The sequence below is a fragment of the Sinocyclocheilus grahami genome, unplaced genomic scaffold, assembly GCF_001515645.1.
Source record: "Sinocyclocheilus grahami isolate Dianchi unplaced genomic scaffold, SAMN03320097.WGS_v1.1 scaffold462.1, whole genome shotgun sequence".
NCBI lineage: Eukaryota > Metazoa > Chordata > Actinopteri > Cypriniformes > Cyprinidae > Sinocyclocheilus > Sinocyclocheilus grahami.
Window position 1 is genome coordinate 455,427 of NW_015505641.1, and position 23,773 is coordinate 479,199.

Here is a 23,773-nt window from a genome sequence, read left to right on the forward strand (position 1 = left end):
ATTTTTATGTCATAATTGCTGTTTTATTACTATATTCCATGGTGTTTACATAATGTCCAAAAACCTATTATTATAGTACATTATGGCACTTTTATTTAGTTGAATCTGTGGTCTGATGAGTGAACTGAGGCAAATCAGAGAGGGCATATAACCCATTTGGCAAGAAATGTGCTTGTTAATAATGTAGTGAATGTATCTGTTCTCTCTTTGTTATTGAGATCAGCCTTTTGCGGTGAATAAATTAAAGCATTGAAATTTAATGCATTTTCAGGAAATAGGAAGTAACAAGCAACACCAACTAGTGTTAACGCATGTATTTGTAACTTGTGACATAGTATATAGTAATGACTGCTAGTATTTGTCATGTTTCAGTTACATGTATTGCGTCATGGCGTAAAATAGCTGGACAACTCATAAAAAGGGGAGTAAAGAAATGGATGTCTCATTATTCATAACTAGAGCGGTCATGGAGGTTTGAGTCCCTCAGGAAAGCAGTTGTACAGTCTTTACCCTTGACATTTTTATTATTAGTTTGAGTCTTGAATTCAGGCCCACTGTGATTTTCTGCTTAAACAGGGTCAGTAATCCCCTCTGTCCCGATAAAAATGCCTCAAAAAGTCTGTCACTTGTGTTATATGTTTATTATTAGCAGGGCTTCACACTGAGTGCTGAGTAAACCTGTACTTCCGCCCTTACCGGTCCCCCCGCGAGCCGGCGTAATCTATGCTATGTTGTATGGGTTAAACAAGCGCTCCTATTCATCTTTGCTCCATACGGGGGATGTTATTTCTGAATTCTGCGGGAGGCTGATAATTTCAAGACTTCATTCTTTGATGGAGGCCAAACTCTTTGAAGCCAGTCCATGCAGAACGTTTTTTTTTGTCCGAATTTTTTCAATGAGTTAAAGGTTGATTTGCTTCAAACTGACACTTACAAAACACAAATGCATAGTTTTTGAGGTGATGTGTTTTTGCACATAATGGAAGACAATAATAGCACACATTTTTCATTTCATTTGTTTTTTTTATTTTAGTCTGTTAATTAAGTGAATAGTGAATTAAGTGACATAGATGTGTCAGATTCATATTGGGCTATTATTGTTAATGAAAACAAAAACTAAAATATGTATGTGTTTGTGTGTGTATATTATTTTAGGTAGTTACTAAGGCAGCATTTCTCATAATTGTTTACTTACTACTAAAATAACTAAAACTAAATTCACTACAACATTTACACACACACACACAAAACCCTAATAAAATTACAAACACACAACAAGCTTTCCAATTTAAAATATTAATAAAACTATGATTTCAACATGTCAGTAGTACCTCTCAGTTTTATTCATAAGTTGTTGTTTTTTCAAGCAAATCAGAAGTATTGTTTGCGAATAATAATTTTCATGGTTTGAAAGTACAAAGTCGTTAAGGAATTTGTCCCCTTGCATAATGCTAGACATAAATGACCAACATTTTTTTTTTATAAACTTGTGTAACAAGCAATTTTTTATGGTGGAGTTTCCAGATTTATGGAGAAGTGAACTGGGATTGTGATCTGACACTGACAAATGCCATTAATCCTTACTTACTGTAAATGTATTAGCAGGTCAGAACACTCATATGTGAATCTATAATATAATATTCTGTATGTGTATGGTCATTGTATTGTACTATCAAACCGTGCATTGCTGTGTACATTTATGGTTTAGGGCCACATAGTCATTATCTGATTGTGTTTGCACATTCTGTTTACATATATAGATATATAGCCTATATATAAATCTGATGTGCCACTTCTGTCCTATATGCAAATATAACTTCCCTAATAATGCTGATGACCGGCAGTGAAATCGTGCTGCTCTCAAAGCGGCTAAAACAAGCGGCGGCTAAAATTGCTATATCCAGGTTAACAGCTGTTAAACTGTAAAAAGTTATTATTTTTTTAATTTTTGAAGTAAAACAAAGATTATTGGAGTATGGTTTACTATTTCAAATCTTTCTACTTCAAAATTTCACATTTAATTGCTACTTGCAGTTTCTTTGTAATTATTCGTGAAGTTTACTAGCAGTTTCTCAGTGAAAAAATTTTCAACATCTTTTTTTTCTTTTTTTTTTTTTTTTGCTGTGCATCAGTGCATGTGCCACATTTTTCTCTGGACTCCAAAAGTTTTCAATTTGGGAGGACTAAAGGTCACTGCACACTAGTCCGAAATTTTCGTACGTGTTTTTTCGTATTCGTTATCCTAAAAATTCGTCATGCACAGGAACCTTGCACACTGAGTCTGATGCGTATTAATTAATCCATTGCGAAAAAATTCACAAAACAGTAGGCCTACTAAATGGAGTCTTCAAGTATTGAGGATGATTTTTTTTGTCCTCTCGCTTCTTAAAAAAAGAAAGGAAATATTGGGTCCACGGGCGATTCAAAGTTTACTTCAGGATGTCAGTGGCTCAGTTTGATGCATTGCTAGCGATACTAGAGCCACATATTAAAAAGAAGACCACCAATTTCTGTGAACTCAGTGTGCAAGGACCTATATACAGTGCTTTGTTCTGCGAGACGAAGTGGATGATCTTGACAATTGGCATTCTGGATTTTGGCGTTCGCTTGTACGGTGGCTCTGAACTGTCAAAACACCTCTCAAAATGCTTGCCACGGATGCGAAAAACGCAGAAAATCGAACCCGATCCGAATTTTTTTCCGAATCCGAATGTAAACATGATTGACATAACGTGAGGTCATATTTATTTTTAACGTGCGAAAATTTCGAATGAAATTTCCAGACTCGGTGTGCAATGACCTTAAAGTTTGCAAATGTGGCCTGAATATTCAGATGCGTTTACACTTGGTGGAGTGTCGCAAAACTGGTGGAAACTGACGGTTCTGAAATGAAGGGTTTCTTGGCTCTCGTCAATCTTTCTCTCACGGCAGGACTAAGTAGCAGCATCATCAAGTGTAATATCTGCTGGAGGCATGAAGGCCAGGACTAGGATGAATTGGTTTACCGTGGGCTTTTCTAGTGTGGGCGAGCCACATCTTTGCTGTCTGGCAGTCTTTACAATGTAAAGATTCACTTCCAGGGCCTGATTGGAGGACATTTAGGCATCCTCCACTACTGTAGGCTTTCATCTGCTCTCAGACAGGCTCTTCTCCTGCAATTATGGAGGATTCCTCCGTGTAATTGAGCACTGGTTTGTTTACCACATCGAAAGCGTATCGCGTTGGCCTCTAATGTATCTCTGTGCATTATCACTCAGTCACAGTGTTGTTCTATTAGTGGAGATTCAAGAGGAAAGTGTATTTCATTTCTGCGCTCTTGTGGCTTGTACAGTTTCAGTCTCTCTGTCCGTGTTTTTCCAGAACGCTCGCTATGATGTCAGACAGCTGAGCTCACTGTGATTTAGCACGCTAGGATAGACTCATCTTTGTACAGTCACTCGCATGTCACGGGACATGTGATTTCTAGCACCTCCGGTTGAATGATAGGAGTGCAATCATTTGGTGTTACATTTATTGTCAGGTGAAATATGTCCATCCTTACCCATCTGCTTTAGATTTCCTTGTTCTACTGTGGTTCTACTGGATAATAGAAGTAAACACATCCTGCGTATGAAGTTCTAAAGAACCCTATTGTTGAATGAATCCATTGTGAGTTTACTCACAATCTTGTGTTGGTCATCCAGTGTCTTCTCCCACAGGCCGGGCTGGTCTGACGGTTATTGTTTGGTTGGTGTGGTGTGTTTCGTTTGGCGTCAGCACTTTGGCATTGGTGTGCGATGAGCTCTCGTGTCACTGATTCCCATGACTCACTGAGGTGGTCTTCCAGCAGAATGAGCAGAGACGTGCGGTCAGATCTCTGCTGACTAGACAGGCTTTTAATTTTCTTAGATGCTGGATGGAAATGGGTTTGGTGACGTAGTGTTCATTTAGTGCCATCGCACACGTGTGTATGTGTCAGTGCATGTGAGGACAGGATGTTGAGCTGGAAAGGCTATCTCAGTATTTTTTCAGGCTTTTGATAAAATTTAATAACTCTTTATTTATGTATTCGCTTTGAAAAAGGGTGTTTTTAAGGAATCCTAAACTTTATGTTGCCAAGTAAATGTAAATTGTTTCAAGTGAGATGGAAAATACATTCAGAAGAATCAAGTGTAAAATAATCAAGGCATGTTTTTTTTTCTCACTAAATTAACAAGGGAATTTTTAGCTTAAAATGTGTATGCATATGTTTTACTAAAACATTTTAATAGGGATGCAGCAATATTAAAATTCTGGCTGATACAATAAACAGACTATAAATGAAAAATACAGTCACAATCTAGTGTAAAATAATAAAGGTGTGTTTTTTCACTAAATAAACGGAGGAATTTAGTTAAAAATATAAATACTAAATACATTGCATATACTTTTTTTTTTCCTATGCAATTTTAAGTATTTATATAAGACTTTTTAATATATATTTGGGGATGCAGCAATATTAAAATTACATAAACGTTTTTATAATTAAAATATAAAAATACAGGGTTCGAAACGCGGCGCATGTGTTTCTCTGAAGGGAACAGACTGTCTTCAGAAAAGTTTTGATGACATTTTCCTTTCATCTTACCTGTAGTCCCGGATAAAGTAGGCCTAGCGTTTATGAACGCAGCGCTGCTTTGTGGACAGCCGTTACGGGGGAAACTGCATTATTTCTGCCTTTTTAAAAGCCCCACCTGCTGGCAGAGAATGAATTAGCATTTTCAATAAGCCCGTCTGCTGTTTTTGTTCAGATCAATGCAAAAATCAACCCATATTTTTACGCAGCAAACATGCAGTTGTAAATGTGAAAGAAGTTAACGTGTCTTGTAAAAGTCTAAACAATTAAGACAGTAAGATATATATTTATGCTTTAAATTAATATAATAATTTATACGGTTGACTCATCCCTTTTTAAAAAATGGTTTAAATGCTGAAATGTGATGTTTATCGTTTTATAAGACTTTTGTGCTGTGAAAACCTGTATCTGAACTGTAAATCATGTCATTTTACGGTTTAATATGTTACCATAGACATTGCCCTATACCCCGCTCATACGGTATTCATTTTATTTGTGCATGTCATAAAAAGCCTTAAATTGGTTTAAAAAAATTCTGCAGATACCCTGTAAATAGTGAAATAAAATTACTTCCTTGGTATTTGTTGATATTTGTATTTTGAAAATGCTGTTGATTGACGTTTTGACTGATATACCTTCATCTCACAGTGCTTTCACTTTTTTGGAGAAATCCCCTCCATGGTCCTCGGGACGTCCAGTGATCAAACTACCAATCCTGCCTCACTCAGAGTGTTCCTCAGCAGCTTTCCAGACAGACTCTCCTCACGGAATCTGATCCGCTGGCCTCTGTCTCAGAAGAGCCTCAACAAAGAGCTGTCAGACTCTCTGTATTAGCACATCCTGGCTCACACTGCTGCTCATAGAGTTATAGGTTATAGAAGGATGCTCTTTGTGCTGGTCTAACCAGTAATTAACCTGAAAGTGTGTGTCCCCTGGCTGAGCTGGTCCTCGTGTTTGATGTGTCCTTCAGAGATGCCGGAGAGGAGCCGCATGCTATGTAATGAGATGGAGCAAAGCAAGTTTAATGTGACAAAAATCCTGACTCGTTCATCAGGTTAACTGCTGCATCCACAGCACAATCCTCTGAGGTGTGCGGCATTTCTATGCAGTTTAACCGTTCATTCATGTGGGTTTTTACCGTATTGAGCTGTTTTCTTTCTCTAAAATATTGCAAAGACAACAAGTCTTTAATGAGTATCATTGCAGGCTGCAGACAAAAACAAACATGCAATACGACTAATGTAGTCTGATTCGCAAGCAAAGAACCAGCTCTCAAAACAAATGATTATTTGACTGACTGTTGTTATTGGAAACTAAAATTAAAACCATTTAAAAAATCGAATTGTTTTGGTCATTGAAAAAAAGCTGAAATAAATTTGATGAAAAAGTCATCTTAAATAACTTAAATGAACATTAGAGATGGTGCTTTTGCAACTAACTAAAATAAGTTGAAGGGATAAAATTAGAAAAAAAAAGTAATACTTTTTTTTTAAGTAATTAAAAAAATTAATAAAATAAAGCTATATAGGAAAATATATTTAAAAAAATAAATTACAAATGCATGGAATTAAAATTGAAACTTAAAATATAAAAAATTAAAATCTTATTCAAAATACGAATAATTACTATAATAGTGTATAAATAATGCTAAAATAAATTAATCTGAAGAGTCCTTCATTACAGTAAATGATTTTACTGAATCAGTATCATTATTGTCTTATTGTTTGATATGTCGATAAAGCTACTTGTTTACAATTTTTGTAATAATTTAACGTTTTTATAATGCTATTTTAATAAAATATAAATAATGATAAAATTACCAAAAATATGACCAAAATAGCCTAGTGTAACATTGAAACAAATAAAAAATATGTGCAGCAGATTCACCATATATAGAACTTCCAAAAGTTATGATTTTTTATACGATAAATGGACTGGAAATGTATTTCTCAGATTATTACTAATAACATGCAACGTAACGAGGTCATGTGACCAATATTATTCTTTGAAACGTTAAAGCATGTAGTATATGTCACACACTGTTCACAAAAGGCATTAGGAAGTACGCAATGCATTAAACACATCCAGTTCCTCCTCTAAGTGGTTTATTACAGGCGTTCCCACCCAAACTCACGCCAGCGCTCGAGTCAGAATTGACTTGTCGGAAAACTCAAACAAACAGAATGTTTCGAAAGCTGCACAGTGTCACAGCGCTTACGCTCTTCAGGAGGTCAACCTGCGCATGCTTTACTTACAGCTGCTCTCTGCATATTAGGCTGGAATATTTTAAAATCCAGAATATTGCAGACTTCACCATTAAATCCAAAGTTGGTCACGTTTCCACTCAATTTAAGATATAATATGGTTAGTTAACAACAATTAACTGTTGCAACTATTGTAAATGAAAGATTCTCATGCCATTGAGATGATCTACAATTACTAGCTATATTGGTTAATGATTGAGCCGCATTTGATGTAGTATGACATTACTTTCTGTTTCTACTCCGTGCTTGCTGCTGCTCATAAATATGACCAAAATAGCCTAGTGTAACATTGAAACAAATAAAAAATATGTGCAGCAGATTCACCATATATAGAACTTCCAAAAGTTATGATTTTTTATACGATAAATGGACTGGAAATGTATTTCTCAGATTATTACTAATAACATGCAACGTAACGAGGTCATGTGACCAATATTATTCTTTGAAACGTTAAAGCATGTAGTATATGTCACACACTGTTCACAAAAGGCATTAGGAAGTACGCAATGCATTAAACACATCCAGTTCCTCCTCTAAGTGGTTTATTACAGGCGTTCCCACCCAAACTCACGCCAGCGCTCGAGTCAGAATTGACTTGTCGGAAAACTCAAACAAACAGAATGTTTCGAAAGCTGCACAGTGTCACAGCGCTTACGCTCTTCAGAAGGGCAACCTGCGCATGCTTTACTTACAGCTGCTCTCTGCATATTAGGCTGGAATATTTAAAAATCCAGAATATTGCAGACTTCACCATTAAATCCAAAGTTGGTCACGTTTCCACTCAATTTAAGATATAATATGGTTAGTTAACAACAATTAACTGTTGCAACTATTGTAAATGAAAGATTCTCATGCCATTGAGATGATCTACAATTACTAGCTATATTGGTTAATGATTGAGCCGCATTTGATGTAGTATGACATTACTTTCTGTTTCTACTCCGTGCTTGCTGCTGCTCATGGAGGGTGTGTGTGTGTGTGTGTGTGTGTGTGTGGATCACTATGAGCTGACCAATACATGTGACATGATTTACTGGCAACCCTATTCACCTGTTTTCCCCGTCCCACCATGAGCTCACACTTCACACTACATATGGACTTCATTAGCACATCAATCTGCGTGCGTGCGTGTGTGTGTGTGTGTGTGTATGTGTGTGTGTGTGTGTGTGTGTGTGTGTGTGTGTGTGTGAGATGCACAGACAGTTGCTCCATAGGAATCTCTGTCCACTCTATACACTAGCATGTAAATTACTCCAGACCCTGCCACCAGTGTATGCTATTTTATTATAATTTATATACTATTGCATTATATTATTAATATTTTGAATTAGCTTTTATTTACATTTCAGTTTTATTTTGAAATAATTGTATTACTTCACCTTATTTCAGTTAGTTGCCTAAACCACATTTCAAATTTTTGTTTGAGTTTAAGATTTTATCTAATTTCTGTTTTATTTCATTTCATCTTTATTTCAGTTACTGTAAATGATATTAGTTTTAGCTTTAGTTAATCATAACCACTTTGCCTGTATTATATATCAGCAACATGATGTGAAGTCACACACCGGGTCTCTTAATAAATATTTTACAAAAATATATATAATATAAAAATTTATATATAAAATGTATCATTTAAAATGTTAAAATATGCCATCTACTCCATTTTCCACTAAATGAAAGATTATTTATTTCTACTTTCCTTTATATAAAAAAAAATCAATGACAATGCACTTTTTATTTGTAAATATTAATTTATTAAATAAAGAAAATGCAATATACAGTCACTTCAATACTCCTCTTCTAGATTGAGTATGTTTTGCATGATTTGAATTGAAATTCATTTTAATATTTTTCGGGAGGCATAAAGTCAAAAATATCAGTGTGATGCATCTGTCCCGATATCATAATGAAGAAAAAAGATGAAAAAATTAAAAGACCAGAATACTTAGAAAACTTAGATTGGTATAATAATTTTTAGAAGAAAAATATTTGATAAATTGTTTTGGTGCATATTAATATTTGAAAAACGTTTGTCAGGAGAATCAATGTGGTGCAACCAACATGGGAAAAAAATCTCTTAAAATATTATACATTTGACCTTTTTACTGTAGATTAGTTAAGGGTTAGTTTAAGTCATCAAATATAACGTTAATAATTGACCAAATTAATAATACTTTTAATAATTTTCAAAGTATTTTGGTAACACTTACAATAAGGACACATTAGATAACATTAGTTATTGCATTAACTAACATTATCAATTAGCAGTACATTTGGTACAGTCAGTGTAGAGTAGCACTTGTTTGTCATTTCTCAGATCACAAATGCAGACATGGTTTTATGTTTACGCGGCGCGATGCAACACAACACATAAAAAGACTGTATAAGTCATTATAATCAGTAATTATGTCCCCACTGGATGCAACAAATGCCTCGTTTATAATGGGTTTTAATGTTTTTGTCTCATCGCTCCGGCATCACAGTATGGCAAGGGCGTAACATTTCCATCACACGCTTGAGGTATTCGGCCAATCACAATGAACTGGATAGCTGGCCAATCACAGCACACCTCGCTTTTCAGACCGATGAGCTTTGTAAAAATGTACGCGTAAAGGCGGGGCATAGAGGAGAAACAATAATGTACAGTATGTGGAAAATAATGTTATTTTTAGCAGCATCATATGACCCCTTTAAAAACAATTTGAAAACTTTCTTACACTTGATGTGACGGCTTGCACCACACGACAATTTTAGAGTAATTAAATTGAAACTTTTCGTGAAAACTTCCACAAAAAAAACAATACAAAATCCAACACGAATACAAAGAGTATATTGCTAAGAACTTGGCACATGTGTTTTAAACTTTTTTTCTTCATAAAGAACACTTTTGACCCATTGACCTTTACATCATTCAACCAAGTTACAAACAGAAACACGCTGAGAGAACACCTTTGCATTGTGGGACTGACTTTTGCGTGGGAAATATGTATCTGTTTAGTTTGATAAATTGTATGTGTACTCTAACATATATACATGGCAGTTGGTTGACTGTTGTGTGTGTGTGTGTGTGTGTGTGTGTTTGCACAGAGAAACCGGTGAACGCAGACCAGCAGGAGCGGACTCTTCTGAAAGGCGTGTTCAGCGTCAGGAAGGGAAAGACGCAGCTCCATAAATGGGCCGAGCGGCAGGTCATCCTGTGCGGGACGAGTCTCATTGTGGCCTCTGTCAAGGACAGCCTGACCGGCAAGATGCACATCTTACCCCTGGTCGGGGGGAAGGTAGGGGTCCACAGACACCCACACACACAAACACACACACACACACACACACGCACACGCCCCGGGCTCCAGGAACAGATAACAGAGAGCAGATGCATCAACACAGCTGTGAGTGAATGAGGATGAGGAGGGAAGGGAGGGAGATGCACGACAATCAGACCTTTCTCTGCAGCGTGTGTTAAAGGAATATTCTGGGTTGTTTTCAACCAAATGTCTATGGACGGTATGTGTGGCATGCTGTCGATTACCACACACAATACTTTCAGTTTCAATTTACAGTAATACACTTCAAGTGGACGTCTAGCAGCCCAGAGGGTTTAAAAGTTTAGTTTTTTTGTTAAAGCACTTGCATGAATTCTTCAGTTTAAAAAGTTTTGAATTTTTTTTAAATCGTCAGAAGCAGGATTTTACGAAGTGGTGGAGAAACTACTAGTTATGTGTTACCCTTTAAAAAAAAGTAGTGTGCTTAATTGTAATTTAATTGTAACTTAAATGTAATTTAGTATATTTCAAATCTTAGAATTCAAATCTTAAGATTTTATATATTTTAAATGTACAAAAAAATTGTTTTACATTTTATATATATATATATATATAATGCGTGTGTGTGTATAAAATTTCAAAGGCAACAAAAGTAATTATGAAATTACATGCAAAGATGTACTTAAGTGCATCAAAAAAGCACTATAATAATGGCAATTAACATGAAAGTAAGTGTCCATTAACATTCCATCACTTGCTCACCAATGGATGCTCTGCAGTGAATGGGTGCCGTCAGAATGAGAGTCCAAACAGCTGATAAAAGCATCACAATAATCCACAAGTGATCCACACCACTCAAGACCATCATTTAACATCTTGTGAAGTGAAAAGCTGCATGTTTCTAAGAAACAAATCCATCATCAAGATGTTTTTAACTTCAAACCATTGCTTCCAGCTAAAAAAAACACAAAAATTCCACAATCCATAATATTACTTTCTCCAGTGAAAACGTCATCTGGTCTGAATCAGGAGAGAAATCTGCACAGATTAACCCCCGTTTACAATCGAAAACGGCTCTAAACAAATATATGTGTGGATTTTGATGTGAGAGGACAACAGTAGATGGACTTTATCACTGGAGGAAACGTTATTATGGATTATGGATTATTCACAGTTTGAAGTTAAAACGGCTGAATGATGGATTTGTTTCTCACAAACATGCAGCTTTTGGATTCTCAAGACATTCATTGATGGACTGGAGTTGTGTGGATTACTTTATTCCTTTAAGTGCATTTTTTCCCCATAATACCTGAGCCAATAAATATTTAGTGAAGAAGAACTACTAATTGCTGGATTTACAGATTTTTGGTACACCTTTTGCCAAGTTTCATGGCATGGAAGTGTTTTTTCAAAGCATGTTGTAGTGTCTCCAGGTGACATCCTCCTTTCTTGGCTCAGGTGGAGGAGGTGAAGCGGAGGCAGCACTGTCTGATGTTCAGCTCCGCCGGACCGCAGGCCCAGACCTACTACGTTAACTTTGACACGCTGGCCGACTACCAGCGCTGGCACCGGCAGGCTTCTAAAGTGAGTGAACCTGCTTTATCTAATCTAGACATGCATTAAGATTTCATTAGCAAACCCACAGTGATTCAGCAGCCGCCTGCAGGGAACAGCTTTGCTGAAACAGCTGTCTGTGTTTTCATTTGTGTTTTGAACACACACATTTATTGTCCTGAACTTGTATGTTTGCTTTTTTGTGCTCTATTGGTCCTCATTTGTCTTAATCGTCTAGTTAATTAAAACTCCGGCTGCGTCTCTGGAGTCTAATGAGGTCTGACCATCTCTGGATAGCACAGCTAAATGCCCTACACCAGAACCGTCCTGAATAATGCAAAACGCGTTCTGAACAATTGTGTGTGAGGGTGATCCTGAGGTAAAGGGTTGTTTGAGGTGGCATGATAGATGAGAAGGAGAGCGGTTGTGTGTGTGTGTGTGTGTGTGTGTAATGTGCGTCGCTACAGCCGTTGTGCTGTGAGATCTGATTGACTCCGTAATAAAAGAGCCTAGACAAGTTGTAGACTAAAACTGAAACAATTAAAAATAATTTTCGGCAATTGAAATAAAGCTAAAATAAAAAAAAATACGATATAAAAACCTAAACGAAAATTAAAAATGTTGCCTTGGCAACTAACTGAAATATGTTTGAAGTGAAAAGTACTAAAACTAAAGCTGAAGTAAAAATAAAGCCATATATAATATAAATTACTGAAACCTAAACTAAAATCAAAACTGACAATATAAAAAAAATAAAAGCTAATTCAAAATTAGAAGAAATATTATAATAGTATATAAATGAAACTAAAATAACACTGGTCTAAGTCAGACATTTATGAGTCAGTGGCAATTTTATTTATTTGGGAATGTGATTTTTAAAATTATTATTAATTTTTAAATCCATGTTCAGAGCTCTTAAAAACATCAAACGCCATGATTTAATAACTCTGAAAATGTAGTGGTGTGACTATCATTCAATACATTCAAATAAAGTAACAATTATTTCTTACAAATATCATGAATCTTCAGAGCAGGACATAAAGTCAGAATATTTTAGGATTATAATGAAACAATAAGGAGCTGTAAAAGATTGTACCACATGAAACAGAAGTAGTTTGTTATTATAATTTATTATTTTTTTTGTGGTAATATTAGTAATATATTAAAGTAAATATACTTTATTACTTTACCCCCCCCCCCTCTTTTTTTTTAAATAATAGTAAAAATATTAAAATATTATGCCATACTACTTCACATGCTTCTCATTAAGAATTTAATTCATTTTAATTTAGAAATTGAAAACAAGTTCATCATAGAAGAGCTGCATTCCAGTACATGTCTGTATGAATTTATTTTTAAGAAATTGATAGATTTCGACACAAAAATGATGCCACCGCTCAGATCCTCAGCAACTTTCAAACAACATCTTTTGCAGCTTAAAAATCTGATTGGATGAGCCACATTTTAATGCAGCTGATAAATAAACTGTATTTGTGGGTGGACAAATGATTGTTATTCTTATCATTAAAGGTAGGGTATGTAATTTTTCAAAAACACTTTAGAAAACTGATTCGGGCCGAATAGCAAAACAAACTTGTAGCCAATCAGCAATAAGGGGTGTGTCTACTCGTGATGTGGAGGAGAGCGCGTTCAGTGCATGGGACGGATATTAGCCGAGCCGAGCGACAGAAAGATAGAGATGGCGGATAAAAAACAAAAGAGGAAAACGTCTGCGGAACGATAAGGCAAGAAGTAGGACCCGTGTAAATATCGGATCAGCTTTCCAGCGCTGGAGAGAACTCAAGGAGCGGAGGCCTGCGATCGGACGCCGAGGTTGCTTTGCTTCTTCTCGATAGGTGAGTAACACCGTGTCTACAACAGCTAAAGTCTGCCTACACTGGACGCGCTCAAACGACCGCTGAAAACCATTTGAAATTTGTGTCAGCACGTCATAAATAGAACCCGGCAGCAGTTTTCCCTCGCGGCTCACATCCGGTGTAGACATGGTGTAACATTGGTTTTGCTTTGTTTCACAGAACTAATCGTTGCCTGGGTTGCGTACGTATGTGTGGGGCGGAGCCATCAGAATAGAGGCAAGACCCTTTTGGGGTAGGGGCGTGTTTGTTTTGGTGATTTCAAATATCAACATTGGCTACCAGAAATCACTTACCCTGCCTTTAACTCAACTATAAAAAGTCAATAGTGTTGGAATTCAGCTCAATTATGAAACGAATTCAGCAATAAAGCAACTCTACATAGCGGAGCTATCAAAATAGGGGCGATACCCTTTTGGGGTAGGGGCGTGTTTGTTTTGGTGATTTCAAATATCAACATTGGCTACCAGAAATCACTTACCCTGCCTTTAACCCTGTAAAACCTGACATGAAATAACGGTCAGAAAAACTTCTTATAAAACGGATAGTTCCGGTCCTTGATTCTGATTGGCTGAGCCGCATTCGAAGCTGTTGTAAATTGCTCTACAAACATACACCTTTGTTTACTTCTTTGTGTTGCTCTGCAACCACTCTGTTGGAACCACAAATGTTTATTAGGAACTACATTGTTTGGTGGAAGAATGCTGTTTTTATTAACATCATTACACTTTATTTGTGAAACCTTACTACGTATATGGAATAACTGTTTTCTAAAAGCAATAAGCCCTGTGAAGCCGTGGTTTACAGTGAATATATAACCGATAATAAATTCTCTGTTAACCACGGCTTCTTGGGGCTTATTGCTTTATTGAACCGATTTATTTAGCTAACTAGCTAAATAAATACATGTTTGCATAACATTGGTTATCTTTTACCATTGTTCCATCATTTCATTCAAGCAATAAACCATTCAAGCCATGGCCTTGCAGTACTCTGATCTGATGTTGCATTGAAGATTGTTATTAGCCGTATAGCATCATATGGAAGTGTAAAGAGCGGGATGTTGATGAGCTGTGTGTTTTGTAGGTGGTGTCTCAGACTATCAGTCTGGTGGATTTATCCTGCTACAGTCTGGAAGAAGTGCCTGAGTATCTCTTCTACTGCCAGGACGTCACACACCTCAACCTACGGCACAACTTCATGAGTCTGGACGGCCCTGGAGGACTCATCAACTTCAACCGGTGAATTCAGCTTTAAATGCAGCTGTTATGCTTATTAGAGCATCTTACTGTTCAGTGAGGTTTCGTGATGGTCTGTCTGCTGTATTTAGATAGTGGACAGAATAGCAGGAGAACAGAGCAATCATTTCTGTTTTCCTGCTACGGTAGGTGTGCTTTAGAAAAACCTTTGCTTGAATGCTCTTTACATAATCACAAACGTGTGCGTATATTCAGGCTGTTGTTTCCGCTGGGATGTGGTCTCATATTAAATGGTAGAAGAGCTATTTATTCTGTGCATGCACTATGACAATGACAGCCACTTCTGTGCAAACACAAGAAATAAGAGCATCATTAAATGGGAACTTACAGAGGGGTGATGCTATCACACGTTTACTATGATTAGTGGTATTTAAATCAGTACGGTTATTGTTATATGAGGACACAGCAGTAATAAACAGGCCATTTGTATTTTTCTATGCAAAAGAAATGTCCAGGTCATGTTTCACCCTGAAATCAAGAGAAAAAATGTATAAGAAGCCTAAATTGTCCCTAATTTTTTAAAATCAATAAGCCCCCCCCCCCTCTACTATAATGAACCATACTGTTTTTTTTTATAAAAATTAATTGAAATCAGTACAATAGTTAAAACAATTATATGTAAATACAGTGGTACAGAATGATGTAACTGACCATTTAAATGATATATTTTTGCATTTCAATTGACTGTGAGAATAAACTGGGTAGTTTATGAAATGGAAATTGTGAAATACATTTTTCATTTATCTTGAAGTACTAAAGCAACTAAAACTAAAACTAAAACTATTTAGACATTAAAAAAAAAAAAGTCAAACAACAAAATAGTTGAAACTTTAAAATTAAAGTGAAAATATTAAAAGTAAAATCTAATTATATATATATATATATATATAAACTAAAATAGGAAATCAGTGGTACTAAAATAACACTTCACTGCAATATTCCATTGATAGATAGATAGATAGATAGATAGATAGATAGATAGATAGATAGATAGATAGATAGATATATTAACCTTGCAAAAAAAGCAGCAGCCAATCAACATTATATATATTACAAAATTTTAAATTTGTAAAAAATCTAGAAATGTTGCCTTAACAACTTAGTTGAAATAAAAATAAAGCAAAATGAATATTTAAAAAAACAAAAACTAATAAAACTGAAAAGAAAGAGAACCAAAAATATAAAAATAAAACTAAAAATATTAATAAATATGATAATACTATGTAATTATTAATTCTCCCCCCCCCCTTTTTTTTTTGCAAATAGGATTTAAAAACAGGATTTACATATTTATTTATTTATTTTCTTTTACATTTCAAATTTGCACATTTGTAAAAATTCCATTTCCAGATATTGCCATTATTTCCAGATTTAGCATCATAGTTTATTTGTGTTGATTTGCGGGGTGAAATATAACCCATACATTTTTGTCTAATGAAAGAAGCTTCTCTGTCATGTTACTACTTGAGAAAATGTTCAGAAAGCTTTGCTCCTTTACGCCTCTCCTTTCTGGTCTTTTCTCCCTCCCTCCCTCACTCTCTCTCTCTCTGTTTGTCTCAGCTGTGTCATATATTTAGTAACTGTGTGTGGTGGGCGGTGCAGGATGCGTGGGCTGGTGGTGGTGGTGTGTGTGTGTGTGTGAGCCGTGATCTCAGCATATGCTGCCACCTCCACGGCTGTGTCAGTGCCTTTCCTCCCAACCACATCATCAGTGCACGTATATGGAATTTTAGGACTTGAATATGCAATAAAGATAAATGTTATATGGCACGTTACTTAATTATTTATTTTTAATATTTATAGAATGTGCTTGATGTTTTTCTTGTCCTTTAGTCGATTGTCAAACCTGCAAAATTTACTGAAAGAAAATGTATTATCCCCATGGGATAATAAAGATGAGTACTGCATTGGTCTCCCAGCAGATATTGTCTACATTTGGATCAAAACTCAAAATTAATTTGTCCCCAGGACAGTTCTTTACAGAAATTCACCATAGTTTTATGCTAAAATTCTACATTTATTGCAATAAGATTATTTTATTTAATACAGTAAAAGTTGTAATAAATAAATTGTGATTAGCAAATCAGTTATTAATATAAGTATTTATTAAAATCAGAAACAGAAGGATTGACTGATTGAGATCCGGTATGTTTGTGTGTTGGCTGTTTGGTGATTTTTCATAATTGCTGGTCTTATATACTGTATGTAGAGAAACAGTTTGTCAGGCTTCTTCTGCCTAACGTTTGCTTGCCTAATAAATGCATATGATGTAAATCCATTATGCATAAGTGTTTCTCGTGTCTCATGATAGAGTCCTATCATCAGGAAATAAGCATGTGTAGAGGTCGACCGATAGTGGATTTTGCCGATACCGATAGCTAGGTTGGACCACACTGGCCGATACCGATTAATTAACCGATAGATTTTAAAATGGATACTGAACAAAAACTAAAATAATGCTTTATTAAAAAAACAGTACTGAACCATACTAGTAGTAGTAATAATAATAATAAACATTTTGAAATTAACACACTCTAACAAGGAACACTACTTTCATTACACAGCTTTCATTAATCTTAATGCTACAAATGGACTCTTATTTTAAAGTGTTACCATTTCATTTCAACATTCATGCTTAAAGATGCACATCTTTAAATATATACACAAAGGCCATAGCATTAAACTTATATACATATGGATATTGTATGGATACTCTCACACTTTAACTTCTTCTATTCTTGAACACTTGATGATTATCTACTCAAAATAAAAGCGCAGCGTTGAGTCTAGGAGAACTCACCGGTATCACACACACTCCGGACGCGTCGAGTTCAACGAGCAGCGGTCTAAAACAGTTTATTTAATCACCAAACGGACACAAGTTTACTTCAAGAATGAACGAACAATGAGGCATAGATGAAAGATAAAGCGAGATCTATATTATAGCTCTATAAATGAAGCATTAACAACAATTCGGGACAAATATAATGTAATTTAATGGAAATCTATGTGAATGGCGCTATGTGGCGCGGCAGGATTTTCTGTCGGCTGCATTTAAATCCGCGTCTGAAGTTTCTCGCTCTGTTCAGCATGCAGTATCACGTGTCTAAACAAATAGTACGTGCTGTCAGTGATTTCAACCACTAGAGGCCGTTCTCGTACTGTATAATGACAGCAGACCCTTCTCAGCCATTCCAGCGATGGACGCAACCCGGAAAACTATCGGCATGGATTTTTGCTGATAACCGATAGTTCCAGCAAAAAACTATCGGTGCCGATTAATCGGCAAAACCGATACATCAGTCGACCTCTAAGCATGAGTACTGCATATTTCCACAGATTTGCCCAGCTGAGGAGCTTAAATCTATCTCACAATGGGCTGGGCGTCTTCCCAGAGTCGCTGTGTGAGATCCAGACACTGACGGAGCTCTATCTGTCCTGCAACGGCCTCAGTGCTGTCCCGTCCCGCCTCGAAAACCTCCAGAGGTCAGCACACATCACACCACCTTACTGTGCACAACACACCGTCTGCGGCTGCTCTTTTGGCCAGACTTTAACCGGATAATAATATACTGTTGTTTGTTTGTTGCTGTAGCTGATCTAAAACAGAAAATATGTGCTTGTTTAGTTGAACTCATATTTCAAGTCACTGCTCCTTTTTGTTCCTGCCAAAGTGACCTCTCTCTTTTTCTAATCAGCATGAAGTGCAAAAAGGTCATTTGAAAAACATCGCACAAAATAATGAGAGCGATTATGGGTTATAATCTAAATAATCCTTTGATTTGCATGATTGTGTTTAAAATATTCAGTGCTTTATAGCGCAGCTGCTCCTGCGATTACAGTCAGCTATATTCAAGTGCGCTACCAAAGAGCCTGTCAAACGAACTTCTTTTTTCCCCCCTAAATGAGCCAGTGAAATGCATGAAGTTCAGCTGTGCATACTACGCTAGCAGATTAAATCAAGCATAAAAATCAGCCTAGTTTTACTGCTCTCAGTTCGGCTTATATGAGGTGCTCTGAACATGACGGAGGCATGTAAATTAACCATTATAATATATATATTATAGTATGTTATATAATATAATATAATATCATATAATACAGAATGCATGACCTCTAAAATTATAAATTAAATATAATTGGTTAATAAATTAACCATTATAGTAATTTATTATATTATATTATATGTTATATTATATTATTATAGAGTGCTTGATAAAATATTGCTTTAATAAATTAACCATTATAATATATATTATAGAATGTTTATAATATAATATATAAACTCGCACGTTATATTAAATATAATTGTTTAATAAATTAACCATTATATTATATTATATTATTATAGAATGCTTGATCTCATAAAATGTTGCTTTAATAAATTAACCATTGTAATATATATTATAGTATGTTTATAATATATAAACTCACAAATTCTATTAAATATAATTGTTTCATAAATTAACCATAATATGGTATGATATGATATGATGAGGATTAATTTATTAAAGCAACATTCTGTGAGGCCATGGATTCTGGTTAAGTGTTTTTTTTTTTTTTAGGCATGATGCAAAATGGCAAGAGAGATATGACAAAAAAAGACACCAGTCTTCAATAAATGATTGCATTTATTAATAATAATATTTATGCATTTGGCAGTCAATAAAAAATGGTTCATATAAGAAATATAGTTCTTCAGCATAACCGTAACCGTAACATTGTAGATATGCTATATGGCCAAAAGTTTGTGGACATAAGTTCTGGAACAAGTATAAAACAAAACAAAAAATGATATTGTAATGTGATTTTTATGTCATAAAAGAATTTCAAATCTGTTAATTTGAATGAAAATACCCATCCCTATAAATATTAACAATATTGACAAAAATGTAAAAAATAGCATCTTTAATATCATAGTAACCACTTTATCATTTTGCATATTTTAAAGTGAGTATGTTTGGCTGTGCATTCATAGACTGTTATGTTCAGCTTACAGACGCTGTGTTTGGATGGGAATCGCTTGGATTCTCTTCCGGAGGAGCTGGGCAGCCTCGCGCAGCTCTGCAGCTTGGGACTCTCCTTCAATGATTTCCCTCACGTCCCCGGCGTGGTGGAGCACCTCTGTGCCCTGGACAAGCTGGCGATGGCGGGGAACCGGGTGGACACTCTGGATCTGTGCAGCCTGCTGCGAATGACTCACATTAAGAGTATTGATTTACGGTGAGCCTTTAGAAACATCTTCCCCTTTCCCTCTCTCCATATCTGTCTATCTCTGTGCGTCCTGCTGTCAGTTTTACTCGCCTCCGTCTCCTTCTGTTCCTCCTCTCTCTCTTCTGTCTGTCACCTGTCTGTGTGTTATTACTCTTAGCGCAGACTTTATGCATAATGCAGGATCAATATGCAATAGTAATGTAATAAGATCAGCTATCAGTAAATCACAGAGGTGACGGCAGCACAGCTCTGTCTGGTCGCTCTGTCACACGCAGCCAAACTACAGCACTCAAATCTGGTGATTTTTTTGCACAGTATTCTGGCCTAAAATGTCAATTTTAGACCATCTGTCTGACATGTATAGCATCCAGCCACAGTTTTCTATGGGCAGTGAAATAGATCATACTACAATAATAGATTGATGTAAAAAATAATTTCAAAAATGATATGACTATCTCCACTTACTTTGTACACAAAATAGCAGAATATGTTTATAGATACTGATCGTCCACAGACATAACTCAGAAAACAAAGCAGAATGTACAGTTTGGATCAGAGACTTAGTTTTCCTACTAGTTTTTATTATAATTATTATTATTAGTAGTAGTAGTAGTAGTAGTAGTATTTTATTTGAAGAAATTAATACTTTTATTCAGCAAGGATGCATTAAAGTGATCAAAAGTGACAGTAAAAAAATTTAGAATGTTACAAAATAATTCTGTTTCAACTAATGCTGTTTTTGTAACTTTCTATTCATCAAGGAATCCTGAATATATCTATCTATCTATCTATCTATCTATCTATCTATCTATCTATCTATCTATCTATAGATATAGATATATATACACACACACACACACACACACACACACACACACACACACACAATATATAGATATATCACACTTTCCACAAAAATATTAAGCAGCACAACTGTTTTCAACATTGATAATAATCAGAAATGTTTCTTTTGCATCAAATCAGCATATTAAAATGATTTCTGAAGGATCATGTGACACTGAAGACTGGAGTAATTATGCTGAAAATTCAACTTTGGATCACAGAAATAAATTATATTTTACAATATATTCACATAGAAAACAGCTATTTTAATTTGTAATAATATTTTGCATTATTACTATTTTTATCTTCAGTGTCACATGATCCTTCAGAAATCATGCTAATATGCTGATTTGCTGCTCAATAAACATTATTATTATTATTATTGTTGTTGTTGAAAACAGTCGCACTGCTTCATTTTTATTATTATATGCTTAACATTTTTATATCTATTTATGTTTGCTATTATTATAAATGAAATCTATTATATAAATCTATTATAATTAGATTATAACAATATTAAATAATATTGATTTAATATAATTCAATATTTAAAAAAAACAGCAATGTAACATTGTGTTGTTGTTGTTTTTTGCACAAGCAAAATCTACAGTACACTTATTTTCTGAACTTAATATAATAGCTGTAATTACATAAAAAGATAACAAACACTCAATGCGTAGTGTCTCGGAGCTCCACTCTTCCATCTCTATCATTTTCTGTGTGTATCATTTTTATTCATTTCTTTGTCCACCAACATTATTTTTGCCGTTTGGATTCTTCACTTGGGTTGCTCTTCAGTATATCTGCAGCTGACATTAGGCCTGTGTTTTTGTGTGCAGGTTAAATGGCCTCCGCAGTGTTAAAAGCGAAATTCTGGAGCCTGTAAAACATCTCACCCAGCTGGACCTGCGAGACAACCAGCTGACGTCTCTGGACCTGAGCTCGGCCTGCAGTCTGGAGACCCTGCAGTGTCAGAGGAACCAGCTGGGAGCCCTGACCCTCAGCGGCTTCACCCTGCGCACACTCCACGCCAGTGACAACCGTGAGTACAGACCTCCACAGCATCGTTTAGGAACCAGAGGATTCCATCCACAGGCCTCACCCTGTGTAATCACTATTTGATCTTTCATAGGTCTGACCACGGTGAACATCTACCCTGTTCCCAGCCAGCTCACACATATGGACCTATCAAGGTAACTGACATTCATTCGGTGTCCTAATCATTGGTGAAACAAACATTTCTAGCAGCAAATAGTTTTTTCTGTCCAAACTAAAAGCAAAAATGCTGCACAAAGCACTAAAATCAAAGTCAGTCGAAGCATATATGTGACCCTGGAGCACAAAAGCAGTCTGAAGTCACTTGGGTATGTTTTTAGCAATAGCCAAAAATACATTGTATGGGTCAAAATTATTGATTTTTCTTTTATGGCAAAAATCATTAGGATATTAAGTAAAGATCATGTTCCATGAAGATATTTTGTAAATTTCCTACTGTAAATATATTAAAACTTAATTTTTGATTAGTAATATGCATCGCTAAGAACTTCATTTGGACAACTTTAAAGGCGATTTTCTCAATATTTAGATTTTTTTTGCACCCTCAGATTCCAGATTGTCAAATAGTTGTATCTCAGCCAAATATTGTCCTATCATAACAAGCCATACATCAATGGAAAGCTTATTGATTCAGCTTGTGGATGATGTATAAATCTCAATTTCGAAAAATTGACCCTTATGACTTATGGTTTTGTGGTCCAGGGTCACATATGATGTTTAATGCACAAGTTTGGACCAGTGACCATTTTATAAGTGACCAAAAAAGTATTTTTGCTGGTTGTGGTTGCAGCTAGTTAATAAAAGTTATTAATAATCAATAATCACAACATTTTTACAATATTAGCAATAGTACCAAATAATAATAATGTGTAATTTGCCAATATCTCTGTAAACTAATTACATTAGTAATTTAGTAATACAACTCTGTACCAGTGTTATCGTTAACTAAAACTAACTTTTTTAACAAACTATTTTTATTATCTTTTATCAGCTAAATATTAACTTTTTGTTAATTGAAATACAGCTGAAATAAAATTTAAAAAATGTAACATAAAAAACTTAACATATAACAGAGAAAAATAATACAAATAAACTAATACAAATAAAATAATAAATTAATAAACTTAAATTAGTAAAGCTAAAACAAATTTAGATCAAATAAAAAAAATAATAACAAAAGCACAACAAAATTAGTGAAATGTGAAAATAAAAAAATGTGCATCTGCACTAGTAATAATAATGAGCAATCACAAATATCTACACTATAAAAATGAATTGCATATTATTCGTTTACATGTTGTTTAGTAGTACGTCTCTCTACTAGTGTTGTTACCTTTAAATAAACAAAGTATTTTTATTTATCTTTTTTAACTAATGCTATTTATTATCTAATAATAATTAAAGATAAACTTTGTTAAATTCAGCTGAAATAAAACAAAATATAAATATTCGATTAAAAACTTTACTGTAACTAAAGTTAAAATAAAGTTCAGTTAAAAATGACAGAAGTGCATTACAAAATGACTAATACTTATGAAAACTGAAAATATAAAAATAAAAGCTAATTTAAAATATTAATAAATACTGTAAAAGGATATAAATAATACTAAAATAACACTGCTCTGTACTTAGTAGGGCTGTCAAAATGGCTGAAAAACTAAATTCGAATTTTGTACTTAAATATGATCACAATTCTAATTATATTCGAATTTAAAATGAATAATTTCAGTTAGTTGTATAAAATAATGTTTATAAAACAATTATAATTAATTAAGTTGCTTAAACAACTTTAAACAAAACATGCATATGCATCATGTATGCATAGTTTAATACAATGGGCGGAAAGCCAATCACA

The 23,773-nt window shown here is 34.9% G+C and overlaps 1 protein-coding gene across 1 annotated transcript in view; it reads left to right on the forward strand.

Annotated features, from left to right (window-relative positions):
- The window catches only part of LOC107553000 (PH domain leucine-rich repeat-containing protein phosphatase 2-like), a 53,019-nt gene that overhangs the window by 21,415 nt on the left and 7,831 nt on the right, over window positions 1-23,773 (forward strand). Inside the window, exons 3-9 of the mRNA XM_016235066.1 lie at window positions 9,946-10,136; window positions 11,577-11,702; window positions 14,633-14,787; window positions 18,145-18,291; window positions 19,798-20,028; window positions 21,702-21,904; window positions 21,995-22,055. Of these exons, the coding sequence (XP_016090552.1) occupies window positions 10,107-10,136; window positions 11,577-11,702; window positions 14,633-14,787; window positions 18,145-18,291; window positions 19,798-20,028; window positions 21,702-21,904; window positions 21,995-22,055 (953 nt within the window). The 5' untranslated portion in view covers window positions 9,946-10,106. The remainder of the gene's footprint in view (window positions 1-9,945; window positions 10,137-11,576; window positions 11,703-14,632; window positions 14,788-18,144; window positions 18,292-19,797; window positions 20,029-21,701; window positions 21,905-21,994; window positions 22,056-23,773) is intronic.